The 27,437-nt window shown below is 44.2% G+C and overlaps 2 protein-coding genes across 4 annotated transcripts in view; one reads left to right on the top strand and one right to left on the bottom strand.

Annotated features, from left to right (window-relative positions):
* The window catches only part of dock1 (dedicator of cytokinesis 1), a 156,755-nt gene that overhangs the window by 54,203 nt on the left and 75,115 nt on the right, over nt 1–27,437 (bottom strand). The gene's annotated exons all lie outside the window — the stretch shown is intronic.
* Nucleotides 7,832–27,437, top strand: part of insyn2a (inhibitory synaptic factor 2A) — a 28,491-nt gene continuing 8,885 nt past the window's right edge. The window contains exons 1-3 of one of the 2 annotated variants that reach the window (XM_031842850.1): nt 7,832–8,334; nt 17,490–18,723; nt 24,167–24,238. In XM_031842850.1, coding sequence (XP_031698710.1) covers nt 17,495–18,723; nt 24,167–24,238 — 1,301 coding nt within the window. In that variant the 5' untranslated portion in view covers nt 7,832–8,334; nt 17,490–17,494. Of the gene's footprint in view, nt 8,335–16,423; nt 18,724–24,166; nt 24,239–27,437 lie in introns of those variants that run through there. The other variant, XM_031842851.1, reaches the window with a different exon arrangement.

A 27,437-nucleotide genomic window follows, 5' to 3' on the forward strand; every position in this document is an offset into this window, starting at 1 on the left:
GGGATCACAATCGTGATCGGGATGATATCTGAAATGAAATGACTAGTACTCTGAGGTGGAGTTGAGAGACGACATGTACAATCGGATTGTTTCACAAGTAGCCGACTACGTCATCGTCGGACTGTAGCCTGAGGGTTTTGAGATTGCATTTTGGCCAATGCGTTCCGCCTCTTTTGCATTTCAAATTCGTATTTCCTGCCTTGTTCAGAAAAATGCCCACCCTGGAGTGCCACTTGAACTAATATAAGCTGGAAGGTTGCCGACAGACAGCCCTGTCGGACGTGGAACTGAAGCAGTTACATCTCTGTCTTTAAAGCCACCAGACTCCTTTGACAAAGTTTTTTTCTTCATTTTACCTCCCAGAACACGGGAGTTGATGGTTTACCGCCGCGTTAAATCGGTTAGTCCGTTTGTGTTATTGAGCGACTTTCGGACTAACTTGGCATCCACAGCAGTACATTTCTCATTCCTTGCAGGCCATCTGAGTTCCTGTAGGTAATATACAATGACTAAGGGTAAGGATAACCTCATCATGCAGAAACCCATGTCATATTGTTCCATGCTCCTTGGACGTACGTACTTTGACCAAAACTTGAATGTTTGGATTTGAATACATGAGGAACACCACTGTAAATCCATACAATGACATAAAAACCTAAAAACCCTTTAAGCTGCCCGACAAATGATTTTGCTGATAGACGCAGTAGGGTCAGCTGGCAAATCCTGATGGCACATTAAATACAGGTAAGGGATCTAGCTGCCATATTCCCAGCTTGACTTGGTCTCAGAGTGGAAGACACAGAGAGAAAAACCCAGAAAAGGGATTCAGACATTTCACTGTGCAGCAATTAAGATCTAAATGCGGAACAGGAACACATGCCACACCAGCTGTTCAGGGCTAACGTGAGGAAATAGAGATGTGGGGGTATGACGGGAGGAATGGGAAAGTTCAGATATGCTGCTCTCAGGTCTCCAGCTCTAAGTTGATAAGCACAAAGTCACTGTCATACAGCTGACTGCACAGGTCTTTCACAGTGTCCAGCGGCGTTTTGGAGTGAACCAGAAGATCTCAAAGGCCAGCAAAGTCCTTTCGTGGCTCATCTCTCCACTTTTATGGTCGGGATAATTCCTGCGGCGTTACCATGACAATGCCTTTTTATCCATTATATATATATTTTTTCAAGCACAGAGAACGGAAGGTGGGAAATCAAATAAAGCAGGCGAAGAAAAGAAGCCGTCTCCGCCTCAGTAGTTACAAACGGGCCAATCAATTCTGATTTTGGGATGTGACACACTGAGGAGCTGCACAGAGGGGTGTTGGTACAGCGAGGGAACGAGAAAACACTTCTTCAGCCGCCTACCTAACATTAATGACTAATAACCAAAGCACAAGAGAAGAACAGGAGAACCAGAACAGTTAAGACGTCCTGACACAACTCCTTTTATTGCTTAAGATATACCAGCTTGCTTTCATTATGATTGAGTGATGCCACCTGCATGTCATGCCTCGTTTGTATTCTAGCTCGACGGCTACATTTATTTGAATTAAATCACATTTTTGATTCAAAATTCTTTCAATGGCACATGTTACCGATATGAAAATTAGCCGTACACCGAAGCAAAGTCTTGCACGGACAACATTGTAGTGTCCAGAGCGTGTACACAATTCTTTCAGATGACAGACAGATACATTGCAGTTATAAAACACTACACTTGTCAGTGATGATGCAAAATGATGATTCATAAGTGTCTGAAATCTCAATTCTCTAAATACAAGAGTGGCCTTCTTAAGTGTTTGTCATGAAAGGGAGCGATTTGAGACAAAGCTCATGACCTCAAATAGGCTACAGAAGATATGCGCAAAGCCAGAAAGCATCATTTTTAGATTGATCATTGAGCTTACACTGGAGATGATGAAGCACCTGAAGGACAGGACAAAATAAAATGATCAATATGTTGAAGGAAGTAAATCATTTAATGTCCACCACTTGAGCTGTCATCAATCTCAAGCATTTATCTATTCCTCAGGCTAAACAACAAACGGATACTTTACTATTCATATCTATCACAGTGGCCAGAAGTTGCAGATTTCCGAAACCCTGCCTCCAATATCCATCTTAGGCGTGAGGGCAAATGAGGCAGAATCTTAGCGGAAATGAAAAAGCGGTGATTAGAGAGCAGGGCCAGATCCATCATACGCCGCTGTGTAGCTCGCATCTCTCTGATAATTCATCTCACTTTAGTGCCTGACAGCGGAGAAGCAAAAAGAAATGATGTTTGCTCTCGTAGTGAAGGGTTGCCCCATAAACAGAGCATTGTCTTAAGCCTCTAATTAAGCCAGTAGGGAAATGGCATGTCGGTCTCCAGAGAGATGTAGATGGAGAGCCTTGTCCCGTCTCTGGAGGAGAGAAAACACAGACGTATAGAGAAAGATGAGGAGGAGGACGAGGAGGAGGAGGAGGGGGGGGATGACCTAAAGGGACAAAAATGACTCCCTCTTTCTCTCTATTAGCTTCAGGCCTGATGAAATATGAATTTGCTGGCTCATTAAAACGGAAATTACACAAGCCCACAGAAAACCCTCACGTCGTCACTGTGCTATTTAATCCGAGCGGGATGAAGACATAGTGCAAACACAAGTGATGCACACTGCTGCATCATGTATTGGGTGATAGCAAAGGCAGTCAACAGCACACGGTGAGATCTCTTCAGTTTGCCTCAATAACAGAAAGCATTGTTGGAACTGGGATTAGAAATATTCCCACTGAGGGGATTTCTTGTGGACAATTCACATGAAAATGTGAAATGGCGTCAATAGTCCCTGTACAAAGAAAAAAACAGGAGAACACGACATACAAAAAATATCTAAAAATAAATGAAGTAGCTGTGGATCAACCACCTTAAAATGTCAAGAGGAAAAGTCTCTTCTGCTGCTGTAGAATACACAATTTATACTCAATTTATATATTCTCTAACTAACACTCAGTCATTAAAGGAGTTATCTAAAAAACTAATTATGTACACATTTTAATTTAATAACTTGTGTCCAAAGAAATGAACTGTGCTCTGCCTTTAGCCATTACATTACATTCACACACACATTAGAATGAAATCCTTAACATCTCATTTTCATTCATTTGGAAAACAGAATTTTTATAAAACAACAATATTATCACATTGTCAGGCAATATCAATTATAATATACCTTTTATTTATTAGAAGTAACTTGATTTGAACACTGTATGCTGTTGTTGTTGTTTCATAGGAGCACTAATGACTTCATGCAGTCTTACTGCTTCTGTACCAGAGGGGAAAATCAATCTGCCCACCTCTGTTTCCGCACGCACGCACGCACGCACGCACAGAACAGAGAGGCTGGAGAGGCGGCTGCACTTTCTTACACTGGCCTGTCAAAGGGAGGCAGAGCTGACACATGCGAGGCACTTGGCCACTGCTGCAGGACTCAACAGCGAGTCCGCTTGGCTCAAACATCAGTGCCAACAAGGTGTCAGGAAGACGGGTCAGCCAATGGCAACAGGAGAAGGAGGACCTGTTCGAGGTGAAGTGTGAATGAAACCATTCACACTTCATTTTCTTGGTCGTGGTGACGTCCAGATCAACACTTCTGGATACATAGAAATAAATAATAACCACCGAACACCTGGGCAGCCAGCCATGAAACTGACCCGTTATGCCATTCATTCACGGCGTCAAACTTAGACAAGCTTGAGGAAGCACTTTCACACTCTAATACATCAAAGCATTATACTTCCTTGAACAGACACCTACATTTATGCAGGAAACCCCATTGAGCTGAAGCCACTTTCTCTCAAAAGAAAGCTCCCCGTGACCAATGCCAATCACACATCATACAGGAAATAGATGTCGCTGACCATTGCCCGGTTGGTGTGGTAGTTTGTGTGGATAGACTGGAGCATGAGGGGGATTGTGCAAGTCAATATGAATGTGTGGATCTCCAGATCGCTAATACAAAAGGTCAGCTTTAAACATTGTGAGTTGAGTTGGCGATATCAAATCTGCTCAAAACAAACCTTGAAAGTTGATATTTTTCCTCATCTTTAACGCGATCTATCTAATTTCAACATATCTCGCTCGTGTAACTTGCAGCACGTTTGTACTTGTGCCGAGCTTTACGTTGCTTTAACCCGCCTAATTGTTTTTTTTGGACTGACTTAAGGCCATCTTTGTACATACGTTTGATGAAAAGACTAAAAGACTGCAGCAGATGGAGAGCGACTCACCGACGTACCTGCTAGGCACATTTTCAGCTTTGCTTCTCACTCAGAGACTTGCTGGGGCAGTGCAACAGACACATCATATCAGTCTGTCAGCTGAAACTCACACACACACACACACACACACACACACACACACACACACACACACATGCACACACGCATGCTAAACCGTCCCTTTCTCTTTCATGATTGCTGAGAGATCAAAGCCACCATAAACAGACAGCTCTCTTCACCGTCAAGTACGTCGGCTCCATACAGCTATGACACTCGACGATCTAATTCACTTTGTGTGGCTGAATGCACTCAGGAGCTCAGGGGACGGATTGGTAGTGAGGCTATGAAGGAAAGTTTCATACGTATGTTATCTGGGAATCTAAGAAGAAGTTTAAGAACACTTGAGATGTTTCGGTGCATTAGATAACTTATTGTAAGGCTGGCGATATGGCCAAAATCCTTAAACCCCAGAGGTCATTTCATAACCCATTAACAATATATAGCTCACAATGTTTTCTAGAAATTCAATAAATGTGTAGTCCATCTGAAATAACCACTTGGCATAGCATTTATACATTTAAAAATATATATGTTTTCAGCTACACTTGACTACTGTATGCGCACAAATACAGAGTAATCACATTCAGAGTTTGGAGGAGTTAGAATAGCTGGTCCACCTTAAAAGCCAGTCCACCTTAAGATTCTGAGCTAAAGTTGTGTAACTTCAGGGCTAACCCCCCCCCCTCCTCCTCCTCCAAGCATTTACCCAAGTTTGGCGTGTACATTCTAGCATCTACCCTAATTAATTCTGGTAAGTCAGGTATCCTTTCCACAAAAACACATGCCACGCTAATTGACAGCAGTGTGAGCTGAGGAAAAAGCAGTGGGAGGAGAGAACACTCCTATGCCCTGGAATCGGTAACAACTCTGTACTCAAAATCACAGAAGGTACAAGTCCATTAAAATGTTATTAAAGAGGATGTGACGAGATTTAATTTTCAATCGAGCACCAGTAACGCAATAACGACGTGATTCCTCATCGCATTTCATTGATGCTTCCGATGACATTTGTGTTTCGTAACGAACCGATTTGTCACTTCTTATCCATGGTGATAAGCGACGGTGATATTGAGGGAAGTAATTTCTTCTTTGTTCCACCTAAGCCAAGGTGCCGTATTTCATATATTGTAATATTTCTGGAAGATTTCTCTGCTGTTTAGCCTGTATTTGATAGTAACATAAGAAATCTGTGGGACAGAACGGCAGTAAAAAGAAAATGGAATATTGGGTCTGTGTCTTCCTCTAACCACAGCACTGTGTTTAGCATATCTAAGCAGGGGGACAAGGACATCACATAGGAGTCCCCCGAGGGCTTGGCTTGGAGGTAATGAAATCAATAGAGTCGTCACTCCTGTGACTTGTCCAATGCCATCGGTCTATCCATCTGAGAAACAGTGTGCTTACACAGCAACATCGCAGAGCAGATTCCAATAAAAGAAAATACAGCGAGGCCTATTCCAACCCCACATACTGTAGACATCACCTCCCAGGGGAGTTCTTCCCATTAAACAAATGCCATTAACCCCGGGTTCAGACCGAAAAACACTTGCCAGGCACCGCAACGTTCCAAGGGGAAATCTTAACAAACATTATTCAGCTTTCTCCTTTGTCAAACCTGCAGCCCGTCATTGGCTGTGTTACCGTCACTCCAAACAAGAAGCCAGTCTCGTGGAACGGTGTTGTGAGTGTGGGTGCAGTGAGAAAACAGAGGTTTCTTTTTTTCACGTCAGAGAGAGGCAAGATGAGGCGAAGGCTTGAACAAAGCATCGCACAACTCTGTTATTCACACGTGTCATAAAGGGCTGAGCTGTGAGAGGGCGATAAACAAACGGAAGGAAGGTCGAATGGATTTGCGGGTTGAACCCGGCTGTAATAACTCAGCAACATCTCCCTTTTTATTCTCTAAAAGTGTTTTGGCACTTTCTCCCACAGGACACACCGACTATTATGTTATTTAGAGAACGAAACAATGAAACATTTATTCTTCTCTTCCACCCATACAATCATTTTAGTTCACCAGTATGACGCATACAATCGTAAATGTGTCATCAATTTATTTAATTAACAAGAAATGACGTCACGATATAAAAGGATTTAACGATGATGAGAAAAGATTTCAACGACAAAACATCCAAAAATAAGGAATTATCCGATTTTGAATCGACAGGGAAATAAAACTAATGAGAAACACAATAATAACAACAATAAAGTGGCATTAATAAGATTTTATAATGAGAAGTGACCTATTAAGAATAAGATAGATAAGAACTGTTATTATAAAAAAAATATACTTTTACTAAAAAAGATGAATGCCCTGTGGTCCAATCTCAGTTAATTCTTTTACTAAACTACTGACGAGAGCTTCAATTTGATGAGTGGATTTAATTTTTACCCAAAATTTCATGAAACCTCACGAACAATAAAAAAAACAACACATATTGACTCAACAAGGTTCTGAAGTTTGAATGAAGTTAGCCTATCTTGACTGTACGCGTTATGGGCTGCGCGTTGTTTATAGGCCCGTTCACCGGTTAACACCGGGGATGAGGAGAAACTCACACGTGCACTTCAATGCCAAAACACACACAGGAGCAGCAGCAGCAGCTGTCTGGAGAGCTGCAGCTCATTACCATGGTACCTAAGGCTTAAAGCAGAGCCAGGAGTTTCCCAGTGAGAGGGTGAGGGCGAGCTGAGGCTCTGAAAACATCCAACCAGGCACACAATACAGCTCCACTTTAACATGATCAAGGTTTCACCAAGAGGGTTCATCTCCTCCCTCAGTAATTTCATTCATTAGGCACTCCAATAATACACCACACATCCAATCAAGTCCAAGAGGCAAACGCACATTCCCAGATGACAAACATGTCTTCTCCTGCACTAACGGCATTAAACGCCAACTATCCCCCGACTGATGGAGGAAAAGCTCGGATGAGATCAGGCAAACAAAGTCTTGAGAGGGACAACAAGCAGATGGAGTCTTTTTTTCCACACAAAGAGAGGTGAATGGATTTGTGATGAAACGCTCAGGATTGATATGGAACGACGAGCATCACTCTATGGAAATGCCCAGCAACACACACACGCACACACGCACGCACAAGAGTTAAAGACACAGAAATGCATGTAGACTGTGTCTCACACAACACATCTGTCCATGTCTTTCTCGTGACAAGCGCTGGCATAAAGGGCTGCAGGGCTTTGAGGAAAAGTGTGATGTATTAAAAGTTAATTCTTCTGCTCCTGACGAAGGAAGTTTTGATGAGCATATGGTCTCCAAGGAAGTGAGGTCACTGACAGAACCGCTCTTAGTGATGACGAGATAAAGGGATGATGCGTGAACCTGCCAGATGTATAGCCCAAACCGGAGCTGTACTTTCTCCACTGCAACCTTCCCTCCTCCCTCTGCTCTCTCTCTCTCTCTCTCCCCCCTGTTCCTCTCTCTCTCTCTCTCTCTCTCTCTCTCTCTCTCTCCCCTGCTCGCTCTCTCTCTCTCTCTCTCTCGCTCCCTCCCTCTCTCTCTCCCTCCCTCTCCCCCCACGCACACATGCAGAAAAAAAGGAGGAAACCAGAGAGGAGAACTGCGGCGGCACGATGGGGATATTCTGCCTGCGTGGGCTCTGTCGCTGAGGCGTCCGGAGTTCAGCCACTGTGTGCGAGTGTGTGAGTGTGTGTGCATGCGTGTGTGAGTGAGTGAGTGAGAGCCCCTGCCGACGCTGTGCGGAGAAGGGAAAGGGGAACGGGTGGAGAGGAGGAAAAAGAGAGGGGGAGTGTTGACTCTGACTGGGGCTTAGAGGAACCTCGCGCCACTGGATCAGAGGACGCCGATGTGCAACAACTACTCCAACTACTGACGCTGCCGCTCTGCCTGCGTGCCGCTGCCTGCCTGTCCTCTTAACTTCTGCCATGGCATAGCCTCCTCTTCCAGCTCGCCTCTAATCCACTAAGGAAACGGGCATGCATGGGCAGAGCCAGGGATCTAGGCTAACGCATCCTTTACGTCAGTAGTTCACAGTCTGAGGTGAGTCGCTCTTCTCTGCTCTTGTCCTCTCCTCTATTTCACCTCTCAGTCTGCAACTGCGAGTCTGATCAAATAACCTCTGGAGGTGGGAAATCCGAGGCACCGGCTCGCTCTGCGGGGCTGAGCCCGGGATTATCCACAGGGAATGTTTTCACTGGAGATTTTCCCTTTCAGTCAGCTGATCAAATATCAAATGCTTGTGGCAGATGAAAGGAGGCAAATCTCAGATTGATTTGAGTTCAGCTTAGTTGCCTCTGCTGGGGAGAAGTGGTTCAGGGAGATTTCATGCAGCGGCTGGGGAATGTGTTGGTGCTGAGCTTAAGAGAGCATTCAGTCAGTTTAGAAAACTTTAAAGCTGAAAAATGTTTATATATCTCAGGAAAAGAAACGAGGGGGGGAACTCACTGCCTGACTAGCTGACATTCATCAGATCTGGCAGGTCAGGTTTTGGTTTCTGAGAGGATTTCGATCCAGATTTAACCCGACTGGCTCTGCATACAGAGCTAAAACTGCTTGCTTACAAGGGCTTGCATGATACTGCATTTCCTCTCAGTCTTGCAGCTGAGGGAGCATTACATAAACCACACTGCTATCAAAACCAAAAAGAACAATTGCAGAATTCCTGCGTGAAGCGGCTGTCCCACGTACAGAGGCAGCAGTGTTTTGCAGCACAGAGGAATAGGTAATGAGATCTGGACATCAGACAGTGGGCTGCATCTGATGAAGGACCTTCATTTAACACTAATCTAGATTAATGGACTGGGTGAAGTCACCATCTCTGTACAGATTACTGGAGCGTGTGTGTGTGTGTGTGTGTGTGTGTGTGAGAGAGAGGAGAGAGAGAACACGGGTCGTCTTGAACCCTCACGTCTCCACCGTCACACAAAACGCATGTCACTCCCACTCATCACCATGAGCCCTCTGCCATCGCTCTCCGTCTCCCCTTCAACCATATCTCACATCAACGCTCCGATACGATCTCCCCTCTGCTCTATTTCACTTTGCCCAGACACTGAGAAGAAGACTGAGGGAAGATAGATAAAGAGAGAGAGATATATAGAGGGAGAAAAAAAGCATTGTCTGCGAGAAGTAATAGAGACAGTATGACAGGAGAGGATACTGAATTTGTTTTTTTCCCAATTGAAGGGTTTTATGTGCCGGCACCCAAGAGTGACATGAAAAGTACATACCTGCTATCGCAGACTCATTTATCTAATGTAAAAACGACTAAATAAAATGACAGGACAGGGATGATGTTCCCTCTACGTCAGTCACTGCCTGGCTTCCCTTGAACCTCCGTGAGAACTCGGCACGGCCGTCCAGGAGTGACGGGCGCGCTGGCCCACCGCTTCAAAGCCAATCTTTATTTTTAGGAATCAGTCTGCACCTCGGCACTGCGCGACAGAGAAGGGAGACGAAGACCGACTGTTCTGCCACTTATGCGCTCGCATGAAAGGAGTCTGTGCAAGTAGAACAAAGCTACGACAAAGCTTTTACACGGAGACGTCGTGCGTTGACACAGAGAACCGACGGGGAGAAATAAAATAGAGTTGGTCTGCGCGAATAGCAGTTTTGTGAACTTTTTTTTTTTCCTTTTTCACGACCCATGCTTCCCCAAAACAAGTAAATATGACAGCGTGTGAGAGGAGGAGTGGGGGAGGGAGAGAGCGTGCAGGGGTTTCCAAACGAGTGGGGGAAGTGGACATTCGCCTCCTGTGAACCTGCTCGCTAGGAGGGGCATTCATTCATCCAGGAGACAAATTGCTCTCGTATGAAAGAATGACTGCTTTTGGAACAAGCCAGATGTTACCTTTCATGTGCTAATAGGATTATTCATTAAGAGTCAGATTTTTCCCCGGGAGCGCCGCCGACAACGCCAAGCAGTTGAGGTGAATCGCGGGCGTCTGTTGTTGTGAAGAGGGGAAGGTGCGAGTGTGTGTGAGGGACTTCGGTTCTTCTGTTGCATACAGAAGCACTCTCTTCGCACATCATCCCACCTGGGTGTTGCTGTCGGTGCGCGCTGGTGTATGTGTGTGTAAAGCATGTGTTCCCCACTGCTTTACACCGACGGGGCCCAGAGGCAGAGGGAGAGGGAGACATAGAAGGGAAGAAGTTGATTTGAAGTATTTATATATTTGTAGCTTACATACTTCTAGCTTCGCAACAGACAATTCTTTTGATTAAAAAAATTCAATTAACACTTTTGTCTTTTACATAATGACAAATGCCCAAGGAGACATCTTGAAATCGCTTCCAAACAGTCCAAACTCCACACACACATTACATTTCCAATTACTTGATAAATGTCAAATAATTCACTGATTATCGAAAATGATGTCAAATAAGTTCATTCCAGCACTAATTACGTGTGGCTTGAGGTCCTAGCAAACACTACTGTGGCTTGATGCTGATAGAAATGATTGATCCCAGCAGGTGGAGGTCGGGGTGAGCTGTCAAGCATGCTGGTAGGCCTAATGTGAATTTGAACCATTAAAAGTGCCCTACGCATCTTCTCCGACACTTAGCCGAACACACACTTAACACACTAAACCATTGGGTGTGAATGATGAAGTAGTCCTGATGGGACAGGTGGCACCTTGCATGGTAGCCCCTGCCATCAGTTATGAATGGGCGGGACTGGGTGAATGACATGTCGTGTAAAAGCGCTCCGAGTAGTCGGAAGACTAAAAAGGCACTATTACAAGTACAAGTCCATTTACTATTACCTTCCATTTTCCAAAGAAAAAAAAATGAACAAAACGGGGAGCCACTTTATCCAGTCCTACGCTCACTACTTCCCAAACACGTGCGTCTTTGCCAAAGCAAACTATGTAAAACACTTCTGCCACTACCGTCCCACTCACTATGTGGGTGACGTGTTCCTTTAATAGTTCCTGTAAGTGTCCTGCAAACAGAGTGTAAAAAGTGTTCAAACTTTCACATCAAATGGCCTGGCATGTATTTTTGGATTTGATGTACAGTTAAGACTTTACGAAATAGTTGAAATAGAATTTACAGCTGCCCCCCTTCCTCCACTATCATTATGACTATAATTATACATCTTATTGATAAAACAGCATGGCTTTTGCCGTCTCTCTCCTCCCGTCCCAGGGTTTCTATTCTTGTTCATGGATCCTTCTCTTTGGCTTCATCTTCCCTCTTCATCATTATTATCTCGTCTATTTTCTCTCACATTCAATCCTGCTGCATCTACATCCATGCACCTGTTTCTTCTAGTATTTTCCTCCCCTCTGTCCTTGTGTGTTTCTTTCTTCTATTTTTTTGTCTTTGCTAGGGGATGGCTAGGAGGAATCTGAGAGCAGCAGGGGAGTTCTGTAGTTACCCATCAGCTTTGAAACCCTCAGCGTGTCTAGAAGGCAAAGAGAGAGGGAGAGACAGAAAGCAACAAAGGGGAAGAGAATGAGAGGAGGAGAACAAACAAAAAAAAACCTGTGACAGAAAGAAGATATATAATGTTCTTCAGGAAGACAAGAAAGAGAGGAAAGGAGAGAGCGATCTGATGCATTCTGATTAGAACAGGCAGCCGCTGCAGCATGCATCCTTTCACGAGGTCTTATATCCATCTAGCCTGCATGTTAGCAGACGTGTGACTTACAGGCTACCCGTAAATTCATCAAGCTCCCAAGAACCCACCTGGGTGCAGGCGTCGCACAAAAAGCCGACTAACTACAGCGAGTGAGTTCACGGCAAAGGGAAGGACAAATCGGTGGGGACAAAGAGAGTACAAAACAATAAGGCTACAATGTCCGCAGGCTTGAGTGTGAGGATAAGAAGTCCACCATGAAAACAGCAGCAGGCGTCTTTCAAGGTGGTAATTTCTAGCATCATACACAGCAGGATAGTAATGACGTGTACAGCACACACTCTCAGGCTTAGGAGGATCAGTGAGAGGCCGTTAGGCTGCATCAAGTCTTGTACTTTAATTGCAGTATCTAATGCAGTCCCTCTCACACACACTCTCACTCACACACACACACACACACGAGCTACACGTATACAACTGAAATCGATTTAAATGTAATACGAATATAAAATATGAATGTGGGAATATATGTAATGCACACATGGCTCGTCAACAAATGCTGTGCATATGGAGGAAACGTGTGAGGATGTTCTATGTGCTGTGGATTAACAGCAAATCTGGATTTATCCCGTCACAGTATCAGACTTCTGACATTAAAAGGAACACTAAGTTCATGTACATATTCATCACTATGATGCCATATTAAACCACAAATGGAACAGCAAAGCTTAACAACTATTGTGCGTTAGTTCTGTAACACGAATAATTTGGCTTCATCATCCGTGAGGTTTTGTCGCACAGTTTAGGACCATCTGGTTTCATTCAAAGCCAGGTTGCCATTGCTGCATCTATATTTGATTGGATATGTATCACAGAAGTATGCCGACACTTCACAATGGTATTAAAAATGTCAGTTATCCTGGATCTACACGTGAGCTTAACTTAAACATGTTGCCTTCCCCTCGGTTTATAATTAGTAACTTTCATACCGCGCTCTCGACTAAAAGCAGCAAAGCTACATAATTATTCAGAGTGAAATCTTGAAAATGGTGCTTGGCAACTGCACAGTGGTCCATGATGACTGAGCAACAATTACTAGGGAGACAATCCCCTTAAAATCCTGTGATTTCCAGTGCCGTTCCATCTTACGGCATTAAGCTAGCATTAACTGACAAAGGATTTGCTGCGTTTGGTATCGGCCTAATGCACTGTACTGCAGTTATCCCTCAACACTCGCCGGTACAGTCAATCACTCGGCTATATATATCCTCGCATCACACCCTGAGAGCATGGGTGCACCCGTGCTTGCTCACATGCTGCAGCACAGAGACAAGACAGAAAATTAAAAAATAAAAACACAATACACCTACACCGTCTAATGACCTTACGAACACAAGCTAAAGTAAAGGAAGAGCCTGGATGTCTTCTTACTGCATAATCAGTGTGCTCTTCAGAGACAGATCAAAGACTTCTCAAAACACTACTAAGCCCCGTGTAATTATGAACGGAAGCTGACAGAAGAGAGAAAAGAGGAAAACAAAACGCGTAGTAGATAAAGCTGGATTACAGTAGAGTTTGGAACTTCTGTGGCTGCGATGATACTAACACACTCGTTTGTTCGAGCAGCATCTGACGCCATGCTGAGCTGTAATATTGTAAAACTGCAGCAATAGGAGAGCAGGGTTTTGTATTTTTTTTTGGTGACCGTGGAGCACAAGGGCAGACTTTGAGCTCACTTTGTCAGTAATTACAAATCCTGATGCTTACTGCCACCACCAACCAGCCGTGTTGCAGTTTACATCCACGTCTGCCCAAAAAGTCATCCCTTCATTGTTTTTATCCTATTAGACATTTGTATGAAATTCTCGTAATTAACATATGAACTCTTGAGTTATGGCCATGTCTTGTGCGGTCACAGTGACTTTTGACGACCACATTCTTATCAGTTCGACATTGAATAAATCAAGGTAATGTCCATGTTGGAAAAGTTGAATGAAAAACCCAGATGAATACTTAAACAGGAAAGGCTGTTTAGGTTGCTGCCGCTAATTGACATGTATAGCCATATTTCCAGCATTTAATCAATCCCCCGGTTTTGTGATGCATACTATTGATGCATACTATATTAATGAATGTTCCTGTCCCTGGAGCAGAAGCGATACAACAAAATGAGTCAAGTTCAACCGTATGGTAAACATTCAATCCCCAGGTGGAATCAGAACACTAAGATTTCCCCCTTTTTATGAATTTCCCCCCTGCAACCAAAAGTTCAATTAGGCAACCGCCATTCACAAAACTGCCGACTCATATGCAGTTTAAAATAATGCAAGAAATGGGGAAACCATTTTAAATTCAAGGTGTGTTGCATTAGATGAGCACATGTTCCGAGCATAAAGACCATTTCCATTAAAGAATAATGAATTGCATTACTACGGCAATCTGGATTGTCCCTGCATCGCTCCAAAGCTTTAAACAATGGCTGAATTAGCAGAGAAAATCTCCCCAAGAACCAGCCATGTGAAACAGGCTCTCTAAATGGACAAAATTCACTTGTGTGCCTAGAAATAACCCAAATAATACCCGTAGCGCCAGTACGACAGCCTTGTGAGCCGTGCTGCTGAAACAAGGTCAGTTGTGAACATGTCCGATATGTTTTGCCATGCGCACATGATCCTGTGAGGTCTGTTTTCAGTCTGTCCTACTGGGTAGAAAATAGTGGGTCAGTTCACTTCACTTACTTGCCCCTTAAATTGGGGGAAAAAAAAGGATCAGGGCCACCCTAAAAAGAGGCAGTTGTCACAGCCTTGTGTGATGAGTCATGCTGTTTATGCAAGAGGCCGGGGGGGGGGGGCTGTTCTAGCCGGAGGTGTGGTACGAGCGATGCTGCAGTCCCCCGGGTCCGAACCCAATGGGTAACAAATCAGATAAGTGGAGCCGGGGACACATCATTCAGCCTGCAGTGCTGGCATGTCAAAGGGGATCCAATTTAAACGAGGATACGATACAATACCATGAAACTGCATGCGTTGTGGAGGCTGTGTGGAGGGAAGGGAGAGCGGAGAAAACATTGGCGCCGTTTGTGCTGACAAGATACATTCACGTCTCAATATCTGGTTCAGAGCAGGGTGGCATCTTGAATTGTAAACAGATATAATTTTGCACATATTGAATATAATGTTTAATTTTGGCCTATAGCTCATAACAAAGACATGTTCACTGACCTTATTTGGAGAGGGGAGGTAAGGCTACAGTTTAATCTCTTATTCAAAATGTCATCCTTGGAACAAACATGGAAAGGACAGCGACAGTGATGGACCAGGAAAGCACAGCCAAGCTGGTGAATAGATAATAATCGGGGAATAAGCGGCGCATCGTCAAACATTCAGAAGGGAGGGGGGGGGGGGTCTTACCAAACTAGAGATGTTGGTTAGACTGTTCCCACTTATAACACGGTGTGCTTTTTAAAAATGATTTGGGCATTTCTTTGTGCCTGACTGCACAGTAAGGAGAATGTGTCATATTTTGTCCATTTTTCATGTACTGTATGATGCTCGGGCTATACTTTCTGGACTGTATTGCAGAAGTGCCTGTACTCTGTCCTAATGCCGTCTGTGTTGGACGTGTAGTCATGTTCCACATGCATTTCACAGCACTGTACTCCCTGGTCATAGGGACACATTAGTAATTACCTGTCTGTTGAAAATCAAACAAACATCTGCCTGCACAGCAGAAAGCTGCCATCTCGAACCTGTCTATGTGAAATGTGCTGTGCTGTTCTCAGACAGTTTTCCCAGTGACATTACTGGGCAATGATTGGACAGCTCAGGGGAGCACAGTCAACATTGCCGGGCTCATTTGGCTTTTTCAAGGTTCAACCATGGGTTTCTTTTGACAGGACCTTTACAAATGGTGCCAATGCCCATGAGATTTTTGGCATCTGGCAAGCGAGACAGGCTACTGTGAAAGTTAGGTATGATCTACCAAGAAACGATATTCACAGCAAAAACTGTTTCGGTATCTCAATGTTGGAAATAACCAACACTGGTAGTCTGGGACTACAGATGAAAAAAAGCCTCTTGGCTAACTCTGGCGCATTTACAGAAATGTTTTATTAATGTTGCTATGTCCTTTGTTAGCAGATTGCCAGAGTAAAAATGACTGAATTCTTATGCCAACATGTAATATTGCTATATGTACAGATCATACTGCGTGGCTACAAGGCTATGAATTTCTGTAGACTGATCTGTAGAATGATGAAACTGTCCTCTTAGATCTCAGCTAGGAACTGGACGGAGACTATAATTTAAAAACACTGAGCCAGGGCGCTAAGATGACGGGGAAGACAGTGAGACAAAATGTCCATTCTATAGCTCCCAGGTGAGTAAACAGAAAGCTTTGAAGTAGGAAGTTGACAGAGAGTCACGGCAGATAAGCTGAGCATGATAATTATAAGCCTATCTGATTCAGCATCTACACGAGTGTGTGGAGAGTTTGCTTATTGTAAATTAGCAGGCAGAAGGAGAATTATATTTCTGTCAGAGCATCAAAGAGCAGAGTTGCGATACCCCCACCATGCCTGTGGTAGTGGGGAAAGATAATTCATATCTCGTCTTCACATTTATGCTCAGGATGTTGTTCCTCAGGGGATTTGTTGCACAGTTCTCTGTCAAAAGTTTGTCTGTTTGCAGGTAACATTTTTCAGCATATTCTCTTGTCTTCGTACATTTAGAAAATGGAAAATGAAAACACCCCATACTCCCATACACTAGAGGAGTGAAAATGGGCTCCCAAATAGGCCCCAAACCCTGTTTTTACTTAATAATTAAGAGGGGAAGGTCAGACAGTGAAGAATCCTGCTGAACCTAATGAGCCAAAGAGATAAACCGAGAGCAGACCTCAGGCACGGTCTACAGAGTAGTCCACAGTACACTGCCACTGTTGTAGCCTGTAGTGTATGAGAGTGTGTGAGAATGAGCGTGATTGTAAGTCCAGCGTCTGAGACACCAACACTCATCAACTTAGAGAGTGGGAGAGGAGGAACTGGTAGTCAAAAGCTGCTTTAACTGGAAATGATGAACAAATGAAAATGATGCTTAATATGGAGTTTCTGGTTTCACAGAGATGAAGATTATGAAAATCTGCTAAGATTATTTTTAGGGCTTGCTTAAATCACATCAGTAAATAAACACAGACGGATTGGCAAGCATAACAGACTTGTGCCAACTGGCAATAAAAAGGAAATGACGGTTTTCTTTCAAGGATAAATATATTGTAGATGATTAAGGAAACTTTAGTCTTGCATGACATCACCACACCTTCAGTCTTAAACGTTAATTAACCAAATATCTCTGTTATAATCAATTATCAGGGGATCTAACCTAAAATATATGACAAATCTTCTCCTTTAAAAATTATATTTGTGATGCTTTTTGACATGCATGATGACAAATGTCTAATAAAAGGCACTTTTTGATAATATTCATTAAATAACTGCACAGGTTCCTCCCTTCTCCCTCAACTTAGAGAGCGGGTGAGTTCTGTCAAGTAGGATGTAATAGTCAGGCCATTCATTACCGATGATTAACACAGCGTTTCTCTCCATGCCTCTCAGGAAACATGGTGAGCAAGGAGGGTGGCAAATGCATGCTCACCAACTCAGAGTCTGACTCGGAGGCAGCGCCCTTGCCCTCCACCTCGCTGGCACTGGAGGTGAAGTATTCCCTGGAAGCCAGTCGACAGGTGAGGAAGAGAAACAAGGCCCTGCAAGTGCGTTTCAAGGATATCTGCGAGGCACAGAACGAGCAAAGGGAGGCGGAGTTGCAGGCAGCAGGGAAAGGCGGCAAGCCGATCTCCTACAAAGTGGCGTACCGCAAGTACATGACCGTCCCTGCCCGCCGGTCCATCCCGAACGTCACCAGGAGCACAGGCGTGCAGACGTCCCCCGATCTGAAGAAACGCTATCAGACCTTTCCCTTTGAGCGCAAAAAAGGCCACACCTTTAAACACGTGGCGGCCGTGGAAACGTATAGAGGTCAGAATAACGGTTTTGTCATGGAGGTAAAGCAGTCCAAGGCTGCTGAGCAGGGTTTAGATGAGGAGGAGGAGGGAGCCTGCGGTGGGAGTGGAGTCCGGAGGACCAGGGCTCTGCTCCATACTAATGAGTGCATTGCCACAGTGGAGCAGCACACTGCACCTGATGGCCTGTGCTCTGACGCTCTGCAGCTCAGTTGCTCTGCAGACACAGACTGCCTTGCCGGCACACAGCGAGGAAGCCGAGCCGGAGCGCAGGCTGAGTACCAGCTCTGCAGTGTCCCATCCAAAGCCAGGACAGGATTACAACACAGGGAGGCCGATACAGAGCGCTCGGCAAAGAGGCAGCTGCATAATCTGGAGGAGGGCTCGTCCCGGACCCTGCCGGACAGGGCCTCCAAGGTTACGGGCCCCATCGCCTGGAACTCCCTCACGCAGGTGGAGTGCCTGGAAAGTCCGTCTGTGCGTAGCAAGCGGAAGAAAGCACTGCAGCTTAACGGGCTGCAGAGTGAGACACTACCACGTTCCAGCAGAGGCTGTACAACACAGGCACAGTGCCACACAGGACAGCTATCTGCCCGGCCTCTACGGGGCATGGATGAGCCTCTGACACCCTGTAGAGGTGGCGAGGCTCGTGGGGCAGCTCCCGACCACACACGGGAGGCCTGCAAGCAAATAGTGCCTATGAATCAGGACGGGGATGTTAAAGCACAGCTCCAGGCCATGGAAAATCTCATCAGCTCCAGCCAAGAGACCATCAAGGTGCTGCTGGGGGTCATCCAGGAACTGGAGAAGGGGGAGGCCCACAGAGAAGGGTAAGACATCTCACTTATAGCCAATACTTTACACTAAAGATGCAGACTTTTTCCTCTCCCGATACCGTTACCAATACTTCACAGCCGATACCGAGCATTAATGCTCTCTTTTTCACAATCTTAAAATCTGTACAGCTCACTGCATAGAACACATTTGAACAAGAGAGTGCTGTAGCATTAAAAACTGCCCACCATGACTAAACTGATAGCAGAAACACTTAATGTTCAAACTTTCACTAAGAAACTGTGTTAATGGCTGATACCGAATCTGCTTAATAAGGTCAGTATCAGGGCTGTCACTGATCCGGTGAATTGGATTAGCGGCCCCCTACTTTACATCGGTGTATCTATAAATACTATTCGGGGGAAAAAGGGCCTGGTGTACACAGGGCAAAGCCAAGGAAACATCAGAGACACAGAGCGCATTCATGATTCAGCATGAGCAGGAAAAGTGTCCTCTTGGTGAGTCACATCAATTCTAGATCTTAAGGACAAGATCGTACGTGTGACAGCTGTCCAGCAGAGCCGCGGCTGATGAACCCAGATAGTTGAAAAGGAGATCACAGCTGCATGTCGCGGCGATGATGTGGCATTTACCTGAATGTGCCCTGCAGTGCTATTACAGCACAGTGTCCTTGTGTGTGATGATTTCCCTCCAGATATGACGGCGCTGCAGCAGAACTTGTTCACAGACGATTCATCTCACCCAATTTGGCCCAAGCGGTTTGATGACCCGTCGTGTGAAACAGACAAGTTCTCAGTACCTTGTGAACGGAACAGATTCCGCCAGTGAAAACAAAACAATGTGTGCGAGATCAGTATTTGCATTAAAGCAGCCGGTATCACCCAGGGGCTTTCTTAAGAATAAATATGAATACTAAATATGTCTGAATATGAGAATGTAATTGTTATGATGCTGAAAAAATGTATATTCTGAGGACATCATATCATACGGTGACACTTTAAAGCACTTTTAGGAAAAGTACACAAAATACGAAACTAGAAATTTAACAATTGGCCTCATCCAGCGGCATGCCGTGTTTATCTAGTAAGTCCAAGGCCTTTGAAAAACCCATAGCCTGTGAAAAAGTAATTTACTGTCCAATGGATACCGAGTATATACAAAAGGGCTGTAGATAGCATCTAGACCGCTGAAAAAGAGGATAGTCTATCCAAAGGGATGAGGCAAACAAAATGGCCAATTTGTTGAGTGAATTGCTGGGGCTCTGCACTCAGATCCCTATCTGCTTTGACCAGCACTGTGTGGAGAGGTATGGAGTGAGAAAATCCATAAAAATGACATCATACCAACCTGGAGTCCAAAACCTGTGGGAATAACCACAGGCAAATACAAAGTGTATACAAAGTGTATAAAAGCACTTGATCGACAGTGTAGGACCCCGAATCAACAGTGTTTGAGCAAGGACAGTGTGACTTTACGCTGTCTAAAAATGGGAAATTAGTATTTTACAATCTTGCACAAGGCAGCCTTAATCTGTTCATCATCAAACTCATAAAAGTGTGTAGTGTGTGAAAAAGTAAGCGGACATGTGGTGCAGCATGGGGAGCCATCTTCTCTGTGTTGCCAAGCACATCTGGTTCATCAGATGCGTCTAAAGTGGCAGGTGGGAGGGAAGAGAAGGGGAATGAGGAGAGACTTAACTTGTAAATAAAAATTACTGACTACTGTTTAATGGTGCCATCTGGTCGCATACACAAAGAAACAATCACATTTGTATTTCCATATTTTAATTACAAAAGCTTACATTTAGTTTAAGTCAGTGAGCAGTATAAGTCTCTTGTAATCCATCTGAAACTTTTCTTCTTCCTGTACACTTCTTTTTTTCTAAATCAGCCAAGCAAAAACAATCTAATGCTGCTTTAGTCACACTACATTAGCTCCATGTTGCCCTTAACATAAATGTCACTGACACAACAAATAGGAGTGCCCCTCAGGCTATAGGTGCACCAAGCGAAATTATCAGATATATAACATGCTTATGTTGTGCGACATTCATTTTTCATGAAAGTAAATGTAACCCCCGTGCCCATTCATCACTATGCATGTGCTCATGACATGCTGACACAAATCCAATGGCTTATGTGCTGAGAGTAATAAAAAGCACAATTACCCCCGAAACTGCCGAGTCTGACTTTCAGGGTCTGCGATTGGGTGTTTCGGACTCAAATACTCAGACACATTCATAGTTGATTTCTGCCCTTACATGATTATGTGCAAAAGTTGCACCTTCTCCCCATTCGATTAAGGATCTGGATATTTTCTAACATACTCGTATTTTGTGCGGATGATTCACCTGGGATCGTTTTACTCCCATTCAAGAATTGGAAGTGGAAAGTGCAAGTCACCTACCTTTGTCAATAAAGAAAATAAACAGCGCTTACGGACCCCTGACACCCAAAATGACTTCCCCCACTTTGCAACTCAACGAGAACGGAGACAGTTGACGAGGAAAATGGGCCGAAATCAAGCATGTGAAAGAAAGTACATGAGAGTGACAAGGAAGGCCGAGGCTACGTCTCCCTTGGTTATTGTATTATTTAGAACTGTATAGATTGTATGAGCAGCTCTTACCATGCTGCTGCTGGGGGAACAAAAGGAATTTAGACTCGCCTCATGTCCCCACACACCAATGCATGCAAGCACTCGCATTTGTCCCTCAGGTACAGCCCCACCCGGGGCATACAACACTCCGTAGTACATCATTGGCTGCATCTAACCGCACAAAGCGCAGGAATAAATTTGCTGCATCATCAGCCAATGTTGGCAGGCCCGGACCCAATTAATCACACTCATGGGGACTTGTTGTTAGCTAGTTGTCTATTAACACTGTATGTGTGCATGTTGTTGTGCCTTTGGACTCCCACCCACTCACTGACCTTTGGGAGAGCTCACCGAGTAGCACAAAGGGGGGTAGGGTGGATAAATACACTGTTAATGGCACTTTTGGCTTCGCTCTCTCCAGGGAGGCTTGCCTTATTTTCTCTAATCAACTCAGTGTGAGAGAGGGGTGGGGAAGGACAAAAGATGGATTTAGTAACAGATCGAGACAGCACGACGGCGATGCAATGGAGAGAATAAGGGCGAGCTGTTCAAAGGAGGTGACCCAGGTGACCGTGTATCCCATCGGCTGCTTATTGATTGGAAGCTGCAAACTTCCCCGTGTCTTCTTCTCAGACTCTCTCCATGAGCTCATTAGGCGACGGCATTAAATAAAAGATGTTGATATCAACGCCTCTCGTATAGCTGTCAGAGCATATAGCACAGAAACGAGTAGATAAGGAGAGGACATTTATGATAGCTCTTTAATTTGTATTGGTGGGCAGTGTGACAAGAGTCATGGGGGGGGGGACTGAGAAACGTCTCTGCGACTGCAAAAATCAGAGACAAGAACGAAACGCGAATCATTAACTTCAATGAGGAGAATCCAGTGGTGCTCACAGCAATGTTCATTTAGAGAAACCCTGACTTACAACAGTGATTGTTTTAAAGGATTTGTTTGACAAATAAAAAAAATAGCTCACAATGATTCCTGCCTTGACCCAAATACAATGGAAGTAAATGGAATACCATTTGTGGTCCCTTCAGAAACATCTGCTCATTACTGTGGATAATCCAAAGACCTCACTTTGAACGAACAATGTTTCACCTTTCTGTTGTGACACTGAGGTCTGCAGATTGTCCAGAGTACCAGGAACATTGTTTCTGGAGAAACGTTGCTGGTAGTTTTTCCTTGCTGTGAGCACCTGAAAGGGAGTTTAGGGCCGTCCCCGAACAAAGAAAGTCTTAGTCCACTAGCACAGGTACAATTGTGTCCACTAATCTATCAAATGATTTAATCGTCATTGATCAATCTGTAAAGCTGATTTTCTCCACAAAGAATCACACAAAAGCACAACTTTAGGAAATGAATGACTTAGAAATAAAAAGAGATATTAAAAAACGTCTAATCAACTATAGAAATCAAGAACAAAATGACAGATTAGTCGACTAATCACCAAAGAGGCTTACATCTCTAAAACAGATAACTAAATAAAACCAAAACAAATGCTTTTTGACATACGGTGTGCTTTCCGCTGTGATGTCAGTCTTCACAGATTTTGGTAGTTACTATGTGTGACCCAAGGAAAGTGATAGATGAAGGACGACACCTGGGTAAATAACAGTTGTACTGGATCTACAAGAATGTGTTCTGTTCATGCAGCAGTGCAGATCATAACCATAAAAAACCACAGCAGACAATATCGTCCTTGTCATCGGGGAAGTGAGTCCACAGTACTTCCATTTTAATATGTCATTAATTATAAGAGGAAACTATTGCTGTCAATCAATATGCACATTTCCACACTGTAATCCAATAAGAAAACCATTGAGCCTTTGAAGCATGTAACCAAATACTTCCATTCAGAGCCGTCACCTGGTCTTTAGCTGCCCCCTGAGAAATAGGAATCTATAATGAGAACTGGCTTCATGACCATCTTTCATCCCAGAGGAAACTGATAATAGAACGATACAGGGACACACAAGATATAATATAATAGGATATTGACGGGTTTGAATGTGAATTTGGTGAATCAATATCACAATGAAATGAAGACGGGCTGGCTGTATGAAGCCAAAGGGCTGCTGTCCAAAACTGTCAAGATGTATCTTCTTTAGAGGAGCCATCTCATTTCCATTTCAGTTTTTTTTCCCATAATGAAAAATGTTCATACTGAGGATAACGGTTACTGTGCGTTTGACAACACTATAATGTACAGAATGGATTAATCAATGATGGAGTTTCTCTAGTGTGAGTAAAAAGCCGTGATATTAAGAAAAGCAGACAGAGCAGGTCATATTAGCCACCGATTCATCAGTAACAAAAAGATGCATTAGTTACATTTGTAATGTAATTGAAAGGTAATGTAATAAATGATGTCGGGCATTCACGATTGCTGCATTTTAGTTGTCATCGTCTACTCAGAAGAAGTAGTCGTCTAGCTGATTAATTCTGCTAGACAGCGTTTTTGACACGAAAACTATAACTGTTGCATATCTGCGGCAGATCTACTGCCACTGCTTTGTTAATGCACCATGCTAAAACCACAGACGAACGCTTAGTCTACTTCACAACTAGTGGGTTTGATGGTCGACTGTTCTGTGATACCCTTCTTCCCGGAACACAAGCTCTTGATCCTGTGTACTACTTTGCCTTATCTGACCTCAAATCAGTCAGCACACTGCTAATGGCCCCGACACTGTGCTCTTTCGGCCCTGGCTGCCGGACAAAGGCCACTCAGGAGGGCAGCATGGCTCCTCAAGACCCTCGTTTACTTGGGCCCTGCTAACGAGGGATGACAAACAAGATGAGAAAGGAAGGTGTGAGGGAGCAGCTTAACAAGTCCTGTAATTACTCATTCACGACTCCTATCTTCCCCGCAGACTCACCTATCGAACAGGACAGGACACGGCCAACTGCGACACATGCCGGAACAGCGCATGCATTATTTACAGGTGAGTGGCCATTTCTCTTCAAAAGACACGGTGATCCAAATGTGCCCCTGTCCTTTCTCCTTGAGGGAAAGTGAACAGGTGGGAAAGTGACAGCGGAAAGGAGGGGGAAGGGCCAGGGGATGCAAGACTAATGTGGATGCTGTTAATCTGCACATGGGGACGTGCGATATTCACACACACTCTCTCTCTCTCTCTATGCATACATCTTTGTCTGATTCCACCATTATCCCTTCACACCCCTTCAATCACTGGAGTGTAGCAGGTGTAAGGCTCGCTGGATTTAGAGACAAAAGGGCACACGGTTGAAAAGCAGAGAGGATACATGCTATAGAATAAGTGAGCATTGGGCCGCGAAATTTAAATGAATTACCATTCAAACATTATGAAATATCATCACGGTGTGCTGTTGCCAAGCAAACTAAGCCTCTGCGTACTTTCAAATGTAGTTCAATTGATTTGACAACCAGTACAGACGTGACTCCAAAGCCACTAGTCTACCGGGGTACACAGCTCTCGCTTTATGAAGGTGTGAGTGTGCGTTAGCGTGTGGAGATACTTTGCTGCTTAGGTTTCTTTGTGTGCCAATGTTTAAGGTGTACGAAATGATGCTGAGACAAGACGTCGATGTATCGATTAGTCGGCCGGCAGAAAAATTAATTGGCACCAATTTTGATCATTATTTCAGGAGCTTATTCAGAAAAGAAATGACAAAAAATGTCTGGTTCCAGCTTCTCAGCTGTGAGGATTTGCTGCAAATGTAATCCATTACTTGCATGAGACAAACCAGTAGGTACATATGTGTGTATGTGTGTCCGGCTGCTTTTCCGCTAGGTGCTCAGAAAAAGCGTGACTCTCAAAGTCAAAAGGAAAAGTTGAGGGGGAAAAAGATAAGAAAGAAAAGACATTGAAAGAGTAGGAAGGTGAGAGGCCATAAATAATGGAACGCGTTTTAGTGGACACTCCTGTTCCACCCGGTCGGCTTTCGCCTCTGAAGAGCCATTTAAATTATTTTCCATCTACTGCTCTCAATAACTGATAAGCCTCTGGCCAAACCTTAATCAGCTCCTGATGAAATGAACTAGCAGGTCACAGCTCTGTTCCCTCTGATGAGCTGAGGAAGGTGCATCCGGTCGTCAGACGGAGTGCGCTCGAAATGCAGCTGGACTCCCGCATGGCCACAGGGTGGAACACGAGAACACAGTCGCTTTTTTTGCAACAATTCAATGGCCGCGAGCTGAAGTGAAGGAAGCTGAATTATGGCACATGACGTGAAGGACACTGGAAGAGCACAACATGGCATGAGTGAATTAAGGGGTAGTGGGTTGAGCACAGGCTTAAAAGGATGGATGACACAGGACAGACTGCTGAGATGGGAGCTCGCCTGGTATTATAAATTAGTCAGCACCATGTCTAATAGTAACTCTGATTTGGCCCTGGGAGAGAGAGAGGGCCCTGCTCTCTGGTCTACCTATCCTCCATCTCCATCTCTGCCTGCCTGAGTAAAGACCAACTGTGCTCGCCCTGCTGTGCCAGCCTCTGCAGACTCTATCGAGATGTTCACTAACCATCCCTCTGAATCTGTGAGCACAAACTGCAGTGTGATAACGCGCCTAAATTCTCCCCAAAAATATATATGAGCAAACCACGGTTCTTTTTGTCAAGATAATCTTGGCAGCTCAGGGTTCCCATCACTGATGTGTTGGGAAAGGTGTTATATATCACCATGATTTGAATTCCCAATGAGGATTTAAAATATGCAAAATGCAGGCTGCAATAAACGCTATGATTAAGTCTGCCCATTTGAATGAGCCAATTATACATACAGTACGTGCCAGTGAGTGGTCCAACATATCCGTCTTATCTGGTTTGTTTCTTACCTGCGCTTGACAATCCCCAGAGGGAAATTGATACATCATCTAATGACGTCACAGACGAAGTCAGGTCAGATTTGTCCTCTGACTTGGTCGGCACCGATCATGCACACACACTAACAACCGTCTTCAAACAAGCACTATATTAACATCAAACGCTTCATCTGTGGAGGAAGTGTAGAAAAACAGAAACTCGATACCAAACAGAATGCACGTTTTTTGACAAACCTCGCCGGCGCCTGGTGAGGTTCCAACTCGATAAAAAGGCAAAAAAATTCTAAGTGAGATGTTTGAAATCTGTTAAATTGACCCGGGTTCTCCTTTAAGAGACTCGCTTGGCATGGTAAATTATGTTGATTGGACACAGAATCAAATATAGCAGTTGTATTCACGCAGGCAGAAGGATTAAAATGGCAATCTAATTACTTAGATCTCCATGAAAACAACCTCTCTGGAGGTGGAGGAACACAGGCTAGGAAGCAGAGCTATGGAGGAACACACACTGTACGTGGGAAGTCTATGATATCTATGAGTTTTTGTATGTTCATGTCTTTGTGGCCAAACGAGCGCTAATACTCGGGCCATGGCAGCAGTTTTTGGGCTTGAGCCTGATTTAAAACTCAAATGTTCAATGTAAAAAAAAAAGAAAAAAAAAGGAATATCTAAAAAAAAAAAAATGGTAACAATGTAAAGTCACCTTCAGTTCTTTCAGTGCAGTGACAACTGATGTCAGTGACATGATTTTCGAAGAGCAACGAAAAATCGAATCCCTATTCAAATGATGTATAACAGTAGAGTAATGATTATAGCGCGTAGCATTCCTGCTCGACTGACAGTAAAAGGGCCCAATCGGGTTTGGGCAGGGAATCAACGCTCGAGGCCAAATCCATAACTCTTGTGTTTACGATGTAGCTGGTCTCATGACCCGAGTGGACATATGGGCCCATAAATTATTTTAACGCAGCCCAGAGAGGAGCCAGCCATGCACTCTTCAGCATAATCAATTTGTCCGAGAGTATATGGCATCACCACAGAACACATCTTTAGCATAACAACAGCACCGGATCGATACGTTGCTCTGGACTATGGGCCGGGACTTCAAACAGAATACACAAGCTGCTGAAGTCTCTTGTCCTTGTCTGGTCCCACTTTCCTCATTTTAAACAATGCTGAACTCAGTCCATCTTTCTTTTATCCTCCCCTCGACAACTTTTCTCTCGCCATCTCACGGCTTCTCCAGAATATGTTATCTCCCCCCTAACAGCTCACGGTTGCGCACTCAAATGAACTTGGGGATTCGACGCTTAACACAACGTGCACGACATTGA

The sequence above is a fragment of the Anarrhichthys ocellatus genome, unplaced genomic scaffold, assembly GCF_004355925.1.
Source record: "Anarrhichthys ocellatus isolate YVR2014 unplaced genomic scaffold, GSC_Weel_1.0 scaffold4, whole genome shotgun sequence".
Lineage (NCBI taxonomy): Eukaryota > Metazoa > Chordata > Actinopteri > Perciformes > Anarhichadidae > Anarrhichthys > Anarrhichthys ocellatus.